Source organism: Hippocampus bargibanti, linkage group LG03, assembly GCF_051943395.1.
Source record: "Hippocampus bargibanti isolate YZ-2025 linkage group LG03, ASM5194339v1, whole genome shotgun sequence".
Classification (NCBI taxonomy): domain Eukaryota; kingdom Metazoa; phylum Chordata; class Actinopteri; order Syngnathiformes; family Syngnathidae; genus Hippocampus; species Hippocampus bargibanti.
The window spans coordinates 17243506-17255814 of record NC_142736.1 but is presented as its reverse complement, the minus strand read 5'-3'; the positions used below and the strand labels follow the sequence as shown (position 1 = coordinate 17255814).

Sequence of the window (12309 nt, the reverse complement as noted above, 5' to 3'; positions counted from 1 at the left end):
GTCTCACATTAGAGAAATTCCTAATTCTCAACAGCAAACCGATGAAAGGAAATGAAAAGGAAAAAGAATAAGTAGAAAAACAAATATGACATTTAGAACATTTTCAGCATACCCACATGCACATTGCATATCATCTTTAAATTACAAATTTAAAGATGCTGGCTGTCTGAAACTATGTGTGTATATTGTTGTTGTTTTTTTGCCTAATGAGATCAGTGAAAAACACCCACACCCAATCACCGCTAGCAAAGTAACTGATTTCACAACATGGTGCCTCTGTGCGTGTGTGTGTGTGTGTGTGTGTGTGTGTGCGTGTGCGTGTGCGTGTGCGTGTGCGCGTGCGTGTGCGTGAGTGTGTGTGTGCGCGCGCGCGTGTGGAATGAGCAGCACATCATCTCAAATCAAATCACTCCAGAAGGTAAAGGTTGATTTCCAGTCAGATTCCATTTGTGTGTAGCAGAGCTCAGCCATGAACAGGAACATGTTTTCAAAATGTGTCATATTGGCAGCGTAGCAAGGCGGGAGGAGATAAAAATGAGGCGACATTCCTCGATCCTTGCTGAATTAGTACTAACACCACATATGTCAACTTTATGATTTGCCTTTCAAATGGGATTAAATTAAAGCCCAACTCTGTTAGTCAAAACAACATTGTAGAATCACAGATGATGTCAGCAGTGTCTGAAACTCATGACAAAAAGTTAGTGGACACCAGGCTAGACAACTCTAAAAAGTTGCCTGCTACATTTTTCACAACTTGAAACACAGTAAGACGACTAATCGCAAAAAAAAAACATTGTTGCGAAGTATCAAGGTTTTTTTTTAATTAAGGAAGTACCTACCTGCTTAATTTATGGTAAATATCCCTTGCTGAAGATTTTGCTCCAGTTGTCGTTTGTCGTCATGGTGCACAATGCAATGTTTGCGTTGCATTGTCTGCTAAAAGCCATGTGGACTCCTCTTTCTAAGCGCCAAACGAACGTTCGTTTGGCAATTTGCATACTTGGCACGGCAGCCAATCAGAAGCCCGTTTCGTGATTCGGACTATACCGTGACTGTAAAGTGTACTTGAACGTTTTGAAAGGCGCTTAGAAAGAGGAGTCCGCGTGGCTTGTAGCAATTTGCTTGTAGCTTTTGCTTTATAATAAAACAAACGTTTGATTTGAAAAAAATCATTGTTTTTTTTCTGAAGTTGTCGGCCACCCGGGCCAAGACGTTTTGAAAGTTGTACGCCCGACGTAAAAGTTGTACGCCCCGGGCCTCCGAGCAGACGTTATTTCAAACACTGATGTCAGTCACTTGACATTAAAAATAAACTCACATTGGAATCAAGCTGCCATATAACATACTCTTTGAACTGAGCCTGAAAATAACTAACCAAATTCAGTCTGAGTTTAATCCAAGAACTCTATTCCTTTATGGACATCAGTTATAAAACGTTTTACTTGTACTGTTTATTATATTTGCAAAGTATTCAGACAATTTGCACGGAGGGGATTATGATGCATTACTCTATACCAGGGGTCGGGAACCTTTTTGACTAAGAGAGCCATAAAAGTAAAATATTTAGAAATGTTTTTCAGCGAGAGCCACACGCACGCGCACATACAAACGCACGCGCGGCCACTTTTCAACAAAAAATCAGAATGTATTATTTAAAATAACTTTGTGATAGTACTCACCGTTAACATGGATGGTTTTCCGTTCCTCGTGTTTGGTAGAAATCCAGGCAAACTATCGGAATGAAATTCAATTTGCTGGTCCAGAGGCGAAGTTACTGCGAGCTAGCTTGAACACGGCTCATAAGCTTCCACACTTGCTATCTGCAATCTAGTTCTCGCAGAAGTATGTCGATGCTTATGTTAACATGAGGCTTGTTAAAATGTCACTGACATTCGACTGTTTCATCAATGGTATTGTTTCATTGCAAATTAGAATCAGGACATTTTCTCTCCTCTAATGCTCCGGTGCATTCACGCTGAAGTGCACAAGTTGGGCTCATTTAAAGGGGCGTTTACCTGTTTCAACATGACGGCCACTATCATCCAATCAACATGGCGCTTTCGGCCATTCTAGGTCAGTGTCATCCAATCAAAATTGCGCTTTCCGCCACCTGCAGCCCCAACGGGAAATGAACGACGAAAAAAACGACAATATGTATTATAATATGTAATATTTATCAGCGAGCCATATGCAATCATCAAAAGAGCCATATATGGATTGGATTGGATTGGATTTGCCTTTATTAGTCTCGCATTGGAGAAATTTACATTTCACAGCAGCAAAGTTATGAAAGAAATGAAAGTTGAAAAGCAAAACACAGGAGCTGCTGGAAAGGCAGCCACTCTCGCGGCTCGCGAGCCATATGTTCCCGACCCCTGCTCTATACAATAGGTCATGCATAATTCATGGACTTGAAATGCCCTTCTTTTATGTTTTCTTTTTCCAGTTTGCCGCCTTGTATGGCAGAAACCAGAGCCAGACAGACAATACTGGTTTGGCATCCGAGCAAGACCAACAGCAGGATGCCGTAGACCGTCTGGAGTTGCAGTTCTATGAAACGCAACTGGAACTGTACAACACCAAGTTTGAGATCCTGAAAAACGAGGAGCAGCTGCTGGTGACTCAAACTGACACCCTGCGGCGTCAGATGAGAGGTGTTTGTGCTGCACAGGCGAAACACACACATTTTTAGGTCAAATGATGAAGGCCAGAATGCATTTGAATGCACATGATAGTACGAGATGATCCAGTGACATAACTGCTAGACACTTAAACCTAATTTCAACACACACAAACCTCTTTTTAAAAAAATACAAAAAAAAATAGTATTTTCTAATGATCAGATACATGTTGATTCTACAGTAGTGAAGTAAGGTTGTGGTTGAAATTACTGAGTGGAACTGGAATGCCTTTTAGAACTGAAGGAGGAGGTCGTCTATTACGATGTGTGTGAGGATGCAGAGGAGCTCCACAGCATGGTTCACACAGGACTTCATCACTCCGAGCCTCCAGCCATCTGTCAGATCAAAAAACGTCTGCAGAAACTGGAGATGAAGAGAGGCAACATCTGCGCTCGGAGAGCATATCTTCGCAACAAAAAGGTGCAGAGAGTGAATAGCTTTTACTTTTTAAAATGACATATTTTTCTGTGACCTCCTTAAATTCCACAAGTTGGATTGAATCCCTGGCCAATAGAAAAGTAGCAATAGGTGGCTAAGACATGTGTATTCAACTGTCATCTCAACCAGTCTCCTGATTTTCTGAAGTTTCTAACTTGCGACTCACTTTATTGAGGAAAAAAAAGGAATTGTTTATATATCATGGCCACACAATGGTTGGGTTGACTGGTTAGCACATTGGCCTCGCAGTGGAGAGTTGCCTGATTGGGGTTTCGCTGGGTATTTGCTTTCCTCTGGCATTCCCCACCAAAATTCTGAGAACATTGGGTGCAATTCTAAAAGTTTAGACAGTATTGCCCAACAGATCAGGATATTTTTTAAAATTCAGAACAGGTGTTTGAAACACCTACACTGTCTGTAAGTAAAGAATCTGCTTAAAATTAAAAATAGTGATATGAATTAAAACAGAGAGAAAAATCTGCAAAAAAAGATCATTTTCCCCCTTTTTTTTTTTTTTTTTTGTGAGGTCATGATGTTATCATGATCTTAATCTGCTGTGGTAATGTTAAAATTTGAACTATTTGTGTTTAAAAGAAGAAAAAATCTAATATTTGCAGAGTTTCCAAAATCATAGTGTCTATGATTAAATTAGCTGGCTGAAGAAGGGGTCTGGTCATTCTAAATTGAAGACCTCCTGGATTATTTTTTTATATATATCTGTCTGTGACCAAAAACAACAAAGTCAGAAAATACAAATGGTGACTTCCTGCTACACATCAAGTGATTGAACCTCACACTTGTAAACAACCTCGCAATGGAAAAAAATACAACCCCCAGTGATCAAAACGGCGTTTTGAGGCTGTTTGCGAAAACCGACTTGATTCAGTGTTCAAACCAACAAAGATTTTTTTTTTCATGATGCGTGTGTTTTATGTAGGACCAATGTGTGGAGGCCCACAAGCAGAAGCAGATCGCAGCTGAACACAGATCCAGAGTTTTCGTCCAGCATCATCAGGTCCACTTGGTATGTCGCCATGGCAACGAGACAGTCAGAGAGATGCTCCCACGTCGGCAGCGGCTCCTAATGAGCCGCAATCGGATTTTGTCCGACGCCCTGCAGTGTTGATCTCTCTCTCCCATCTCTCTCTCCCCTCTCTCTCTCTCTCTGTCTCTCTGTCTCTCTCTCTCTCTCTCTCTCTCTCTCTCTCTCTCTCTCTCTACCTACCTACCTCTCCCTCTCTCTCTGTCTATAGAAACGAGAGAAGAGGAAGGAGGAGGAGCAGAGGAGGAAGCAGTGGGTGGACCAGGAGCGAGAGAAGACTCTCAACAGATTAAGATCCTTCAAAGAGGTTTCAACCTGCTTTTATTTTGTCCCTTCAGTAAACTGCGAGGCTTCCTCTCCCCCCCCCCCTTATTTTGTGTTCTGGGTGCAAGCATCTCCATCTCCATGGAGAGACCCGCCTTTCAGTTGTTTCTCATGATCTGGTGATGATGGCCTCACTTCCACAAACGTTTACACAATAACTCAATACTGTATGTGACCCGACATCACAAAATGAGTCATAGTGACCCATGTTTCAGAAATTGTACTGTTGTACTGTACTGTACTACAAGACATTACTTACTACTGCTCATGATGTCATTTCCACAGATATGAATAGATTGACGCAACACGCCCTTTTTGAGCTAGCTTTGTTCATAATGATGATGATATAATAATAACAATAGATTTAATTTGTAAGTTCCTTTCAAACCACCAAAGGATAATTTAAAATTAAAAGAACAATAAAACCATAAATAACATTACCTTTACAACCTTTATTTGTCTCACATTGGAGAAATTCCTAATTCACAGCAGCAAAGTCATCAAAGATAGATTTACTCGTGAGGACATTCAAGAGAATCAACTAGCCTTTTTGGATTGTAAAGTAATTACAAAAAGAGGACAGGGCGCTAAAAACAGAAGTCTACTTACTTTTCGATTCTAACCACCCTTTACAACACAAACTAGGAGTTATCAGAACCCTCCAGCATAGGGCTAACCTAATACCAACAAGCGTTGAAGGTAGAGAAAAGGAGTCAAAACATATCAGGAGAGCACTCACAAACTGTGGGTAGCCTCAGTGGGCATTTAACAAATGTCAGAACGAAAGAATAAGGAATGAAACCAACAATTCTGAAGATACAAAAAGTAGAGGAGTAGCCGTACCGTACATTGCAGGAGTTTCTGAAAAATTACAAAGAGTCCTTTGGCAACATAAAATTCCTACTTATTTCAAACCGATAAACACTTTCAGGCAAAAATTAGTGCATCCAAAAGATAGGCTACCAAATGAAAAACAAAGTAATGTAGTTTATTCTATACATTGTAAGAATGAAAATTGTAAAGAGCAGTACATTGGGGAGACTACACAAATTCTAAAAAAAAGACTATCAGCATCGCAGGGATAATACTAGTGGGCCTCAATCGGCAGTACGTTTGCACCTAAAAGCTAGCAACCATTCATTTGATGACAATGAGGTTAAAATCTTCGCGAAAAAACATAGATGGTATGAAAGGGGAGTAAAAGAAGCGATTTTTATAAAACAGCTAAATCCTTCATTAAACCGATATTGTGGTATTCAATTTGGATCGTTCGTACAACAGCCTACTCAGGCAAAATAGAATTAGTAATACTGATGAGGTGATACCGGTGGAAGTGGGGCAATCAGGCCAGTCGTTAGTCAGAACAATAGGAACAATCAGTGGAGCTGCAGGGAGTAGTCCCTGTGCTCCCCCCAACCTGAGAGCAGGGACCTATCATAGCAGAGTCCGGCACGCCCATGTCTGAACAGTAGGGATATATATATATATATATATAGGGCCTAAACTACCAGTAAGACTTTAGTTTGCTGACGAAGTTTCTTGGATAAGAAGCGAAACGTCCGACACCTTCAAAGAAGTACAGATGACGGCTGAAGAAACCTTTTCATCATCAAAGGTTGAGAAAAGGAAAAAGAACAAGTAGAAAAACAAAATCTAGGAGCTGCTGTAAAGGTGCCATATTGAAGTCATAACAACAACAAAAAGTAATGATCAAGTTGGAATCATCAGCTTTGTTGTTATTTTTCAGTTTTACTTTACACTTCTCATTTTAACTCATTCACTGCCAGACGATGTGCGAAAATGTGTCCACTCCAGTGCCAGAGTTTTTGTCATTTTCACTCGAATTCCAGGACCCACAGAATATTGAGTTTTAGGACTAGATAAACATTAAATGCAGAGTATGAAAGGTTATATGCTTCTGCCTAAGGTTATATGCTTCTGGAGTTAATTGGAGTTTGAAATTGGGCTGGCTGTACAAAATACAATAAATATACATACATATTGATTTATATAGCACTTTCACAACAGCTGAAGCTGTAACGAAGCGCTAACATGTAAAAAAGGGAAATGCTGCCCCCTCATGGAAGGGGAAAACCATTCCCAGTGATCTTAACAGCGCTTTATCGGCACCCCCACAAGAAAAACCAAAACCTGGACAAATTTGCATATGACCGCCCCACGTCATATTGTCAAGTCCCGAATAAATTTGGGGATAGCAGTGAATAAGTTAATATGCTGTGGTCATTTTAGTAGTACGTACAGTGGTGCTTTGACAAGAATTTAATTTGGTTCAAGATCAGAATTCAAAACACAAAGCATCTTGCTTGATGGTCAATGGGAAATTAAACTCATCAATGCCTGCAGTTAGTTGCAAAGTGAAAAATACACCAAGAGTTTTGTGACACTTTTCATTTTCCACATCTGTCGCTTTGTTCTTCTCATCTCCCTCAAGAAGCGACAGGGTCAGTGTGTACTCAAATCTCGGAGGTCTCCCGCAGAGTCGTCTTGTTCCTCCCAACCACTTTCCATCATCAGCCTTGGCCCGTCTCCCTCGTCTGATGGGCTTCACTCCATCAGCCCTGCACCAAAGCACAAAACAGTTCCGGTGAAGGCGCAGCCGCAAGACATTCTAGTCCAAATCTACCCTTCACCACCACTTCTCCCTGGAAACACCTCCACTGTATCACCTACACCACCACCCCCACCACCACCTCCTCCTCTTCCTCCGCCACCAGCATCATCATTCAGCACTTCCCACGGGGACAAACCAATGGCGCTCAGTGCCCGAGAAAAACCTCCTTTTCCGGCCAAGAACACGCTCGCGCAAAATATTGGTGAGACTTCAATGTTGACTTTGAATCTTGAAAATGTGACATCATTTTCATACTATTTTCTAACGGGAAGTATTACACCACCACCCAAACGCAGCCTTCCAACTCCTTGTCTTTGCTGATGTGGGACATGAAGGTTGTCAACAAAAAGCTCAACTGCCTTGTTCCTACAGGGCCCATGGATGAAGTGTTAGCCTCGCTGCAGCGTGGACAGATCCGGCTTCGGAAGACCCCCGCGCCCCGGATAGCTCCCCTTTGCGAGGATCAGAGAAGCAGCCTGATGTCGGCCATCCGACAAGGGGTCCCCTTGAAAAAGGTCAGATGTTCTACGTTGGAGAATCGCTAAGCCTTTCTTAGACTAAAACTCAACTTGAAACTGATGATGCCACGTTTCGGTTTACTGTGGAGTTTGAATAGAAATATCCCTCGTTGCAAAACGTTATACTCAAAGCAAAATGCATCAAAAAACAAGTGTGAAGAAGAAATTAAACTGAGAGGGCTTGTTGAGATTTTTATTCCCTTCAAAAGTGTCTCTAAAATTGAACCGGCTGTCAACGTTTAGGTGCTTCCGGTTGCCTCTGACATGCACAGCGGCAGGCAAGACAACGACTTGGAGCGCAGCATCAAAGCAGCCATGTTGAGGATGAAGAAAGTGTCGGCCGACTCTGATGACGAAGACAAAGGAGACGAGGACACACAGAGTGTAGACTGGGACAGTTGAGGACATTCATAAATCTACTCTTCTGACACTTTTGCTACTTAATCGACCTAAATTAAGGCCACATTTGTGTGTCTTTTTTTCCCTGTCATCCTCTACTGGGTAATGAAACTGTTTTCAGCAATGTGGCTCAAATTCTCCTCGCGACAATTGAGTGTCGTTAGCCACACTATCTCATCCATTTGTCACTATTGTCATGTGACGGGAGAGAAACGATCACCCAGATAATATACAGTACATTAAGAAGATGCTGATTTTTCTTGATATCTCTCTAATTGAAGGAGTTTATTTAGCATAACATTATTTTCAAAGGAGTATTCGGGCCACACTGAAATTGACGGGAAAAAAACACAATCGGCATTTCTCCCATCGTATTTTGTTTTTGTTTTTCAAATTAGTTATCAAATTGTAAGAATCAGAGAGAGATGGAATTATGCCCAAGAAATAGAACTGGCAAAGCTGTTTGAGCAGAGCAATACATTTAACGATACAGTTCCAAGGATTATTCTTGGGCCTATACTGGCCTTATGTCAAGGTTTTGGGGTCTCCTAAAGGCTGCCAATACTAGCCTACATGACTCAAGGCAAAACAATCTGATATCAAAAAAGTCATTGGACACTTCGGCTGATTGATATGGCAGCGGAATCACGTGCGTCTTGGCAGACAATTATGGTATCGTTTGAAGTGAAATTGAAATTCCAGTGTAATACTGCCCCTGCCGCAGAGGAAACATGCATTTTGGTTTCACTCAAGATTATAAATGATATAAAGCCGTAAATGGGTGAGTGATTGGTTGTTTATCTACAGAATGTTAGTTGTGATTGACTGGTGACCAGTACAGGTCCACTGTGATGCGACACAACAAATGCAGTATAAAAGGTAGATGGCTGGATTTTGTATCGCACTCTTCAGGCTTCTTGTAATTTATTTCCTTAATTTTTAGTGTGGCCTTAATGCAAGGCTCTCAGTGCCGTTTCTGTTTCTATTTTTCTTGTTTTTGTTGTTGTTGCCGTTTACTGTGATCAAGCATTAAAGGACAACCGACATCTCCGGACAAGTTGTGTCCATAATTTGTAAAATAGCTTCAAATGACTTCTACTGAACGTATTTTACAAAGATTCCACTGCATGTAGCTATATTTTACGTTTTAAGACTCGCGCTGAACATTCCGGAAGTCTTGTTTTTGAGTTGGTGACGAGTCCGTACGTGACGTCACTGAAGGAACGCCCCTGACCGAAAAAAGGACACATTGTAGCAGTCCTTCCATCACGTCAATGCATTTTGCCGTGCTTGTTTGGTCTGAAAACGTCATGTTGCACCAAAAAGAGCCAGAAGAGGGCGACCACGCTCCATGTAAGGAATTTATCAGCCTGTGGAAACGGGTGTTTTGGTGATCCATTTCCTCCCAATGTTGCCTCAAAATGGCACGGAATAAATTCTTTAATCGATTGCAAACACATATGCTTTCCTCTTCAGAACTATTTGAGTCATATTCATAACTGGATGTGTAACAAGAAAGCATATTCTCCGAATCTGAAGCCATTGTTTTGATTCTCCAGCAAGGCAAGACGTCTTGGCGTGACGTCACGAACTGGGGGTGAGACTTTCTGAAAATGCCCAATTCGCAGCTCAATTTTTTGCAGATTTTGGACACTTTAAGTCATTTTTATTGGTGTTTTGCATTTGAATAACAATATCATACTGCGTGTTTTGAGTATTTTATATGCTATAAAACGCTTTTCTGATGTGAGTTAAGAAACAAAAAAGTGATGTTGGTTGTCCTTTAAAGGACAACCGACATCCAGTTATGAATATGATTCAAATAGTTCTGAAGAGGAAAGCATACATGTTTGCAATCGATTAAAGAATTTATTTTTGCCATTTTTAGGCAACATTGGGGGAAAATCTCTCACCCAAAAAAAGAGGCACAAAATGGCCACCTCCGTTTCCACAGGCTGATAAATTCCTTATATGGAGCTTGGACGCCCTCTTCTGGCGGCTTTTGGGTGCAACACGAGGTCCCCAGACCAAACAAGTACAGCAAAATACATTGACGTGATGGAAGGACCGCTACAATACGAGTCTTAAAATGTAAAATATAGCTATATGCGGTGGAATCTTTGTAAAATACGCTCAGTAGAAGTCATTTGAAGCCATTTTACAAATTATGGACACAACTTGTCCTGAGACGTCGGTTGTCCTATGTTTCAAGTCAGAAGTTATTTTCTGGACAACACCACCTTCTAGTGGACGGTGGGTAATATCACACCACACTTTCAGCTGATTGATTCAGATGTAGCACTCACTAGTGAAGGCCATGAGCGGCCCCACACTGCAGTACCACGACTTTGGTAAAATGCCTCCCTTGTAACATCGAGTTGGCTAACTAGTATTTGGACATGGAATTGTATATGGAGTAAATCCTCAAATGGCTTTCCATCCAGAAGCCTTATAAACATTTGCGTGTTGTTGTTGCCCACATCGGTGGCGATGAAGAAGACGACGAAAAGCTACGTTTCTATCGAGTTATTATTGGTCGTCAATTGCCTCTCTTGAACGGTGCTTGAAGCTCCACCTCCATGAAGTGTCGAGGAGCACACCTCCAATAGTCATTAAAGTCAGCAGCCTCACTGTTTCTGTGGCAACAGGAAGTCGTGCCATAAGGAGTGTTTTTAACTGTCACTTGTCCTCTGAGAAGCAGTACCTTCCTTTGATTGTTTTCTACTGGCAGCTGGTCAAGAGCCAAGCCCTAACCGGAATCTGCATGGTCCAAATTTCATTGTGAAAAAAGAGAAAAAAAACTGTGAACATTCACAAACTTTTCCATCCTTGAACGAATCCTGAAGAACGACCATTGTAGTATACTGTCGCTAACGGTAGCAAATGTCTTCCGTCACTGGGATAGGTCGCATTGATTCAAAATAAACAATGCTGTGATTTGTTGAACCAAATTATTTGGGTGAGCATGTCATCATCCAGTATCTCGTGTATTTTTTTTCTCCTATAAAATAATTGGCTAATTAATTTATTGTAAATGAAATTGCTAAGTCAATTATTTTACTGGTGTTTACAAATGACACTTTGATTGATCATAAAGATTAGTGGCAGATAGAAGTGGAAAGTTTAGTTCAGAAAGAATAGTCCATCTTTGCACTTTTGTTAATTGAAATGCAACACACCGAGACGGCCAGGAAACAAATATTAGAAGTTCTAACTAATTTGCACCTTTTTGTGGTGCTGTCACACTTTACTTTAAAATTGGTCGTTAAATTCACGAAGCAAGATTGTGATGAAAAAAAATCCCTTGCTCTGAATAAAATACATACAAAGTACTTCAAAGATTTTGTAGTTTATGTACCATTTTTAATGACAATTAAGGTACAGTTAAGAATGATTGAAAGGTAAAATGTCTACTCACATGTATTTTGTTTTTCTACTTTCATTCCTTTCATCACTTTGCTGCTGTGAAATGTAAATTTCTCCACTGTGAGACTAATAAAGGCATATCCAATCCAATCCAAACCAACCACCTAAAATGAAATAGGAATGCGTTTGAAATTAGCATTAGCTTTATTGGCGTACCAAAGTGGCAGTTTCACTTTTGCTGGGAGGTTAAAACATTAATTGCCGTGTTGAGTTATTTTGACGAGGCAGGAAATGCACTACCTTCGATTGTCATTAAGTTTCATTTCCTTATTGTTTGACCCATGAAAAAAATAGATGCTCTATATACTGTAGGCTTTCCATTTTTTTACGGGTGTGATGTGGGGGTGGAGGTGGGGTGTTCAGATAGTGGGATTAAGTTGCCAAGGCAACCTGTCCTCCGGTTCTCTACTGCAGATATTTCCTCACTGGGGTTTTTCCATCCCGCTGACAGACAGTTTTGTGGCTGTTTTTTTTTCAATGACAAGAAAAAAAATGGTAAATTTGTTCCCAATTATTTTGGTTTTGTTTGCGTTAGGATTATGGCTCAGTTTAGTGCTGTAGAGCGCTGGTACCTTCCTCGTTTTTACCCACCAGAAATGTTTCACCATCACTTTGTGTTGAACACTGTGTACAGTTCAAGGCCCCTTGTCAAAGGGAAGCGTTATGATGTGCTTTCATGTGGACTCTTTCTATTTCCATTTTTGTTTTTGACCAGGTATGGGAACTATTTTTTTTTACAGGCATAATTGTTTTTTTCCCCAAGATGTCAAATTAGTATAATTTGACATCTTGACCAATGTGCACTGGTCGCGTCATATTTCTATCCACTGTTTTAGTAGTGAAACA

The 12309-nt window shown here is 40.8% G+C and overlaps 1 protein-coding gene across 1 annotated transcript in view; it reads left to right on the top strand.

Annotated features, from left to right (window-relative positions):
• whamm (WASP homolog associated with actin, golgi membranes and microtubules) overlaps nt 1-12309 on the top strand; it is a 17195-nt gene extending 4886 nt beyond the window's left edge. Inside the window, exons 5-11 of the mRNA XM_088992314.1 lie at nt 2450-2657; nt 2920-3104; nt 4060-4146; nt 4376-4471; nt 6941-7322; nt 7493-7635; nt 7882-12309. Of these exons, the coding sequence (XP_088848440.1) occupies nt 2450-2657; nt 2920-3104; nt 4060-4146; nt 4376-4471; nt 6941-7322; nt 7493-7635; nt 7882-8040 (1260 nt within the window). The 3' untranslated portion in view covers nt 8041-12309. The remainder of the gene's footprint in view (nt 1-2449; nt 2658-2919; nt 3105-4059; nt 4147-4375; nt 4472-6940; nt 7323-7492; nt 7636-7881) is intronic.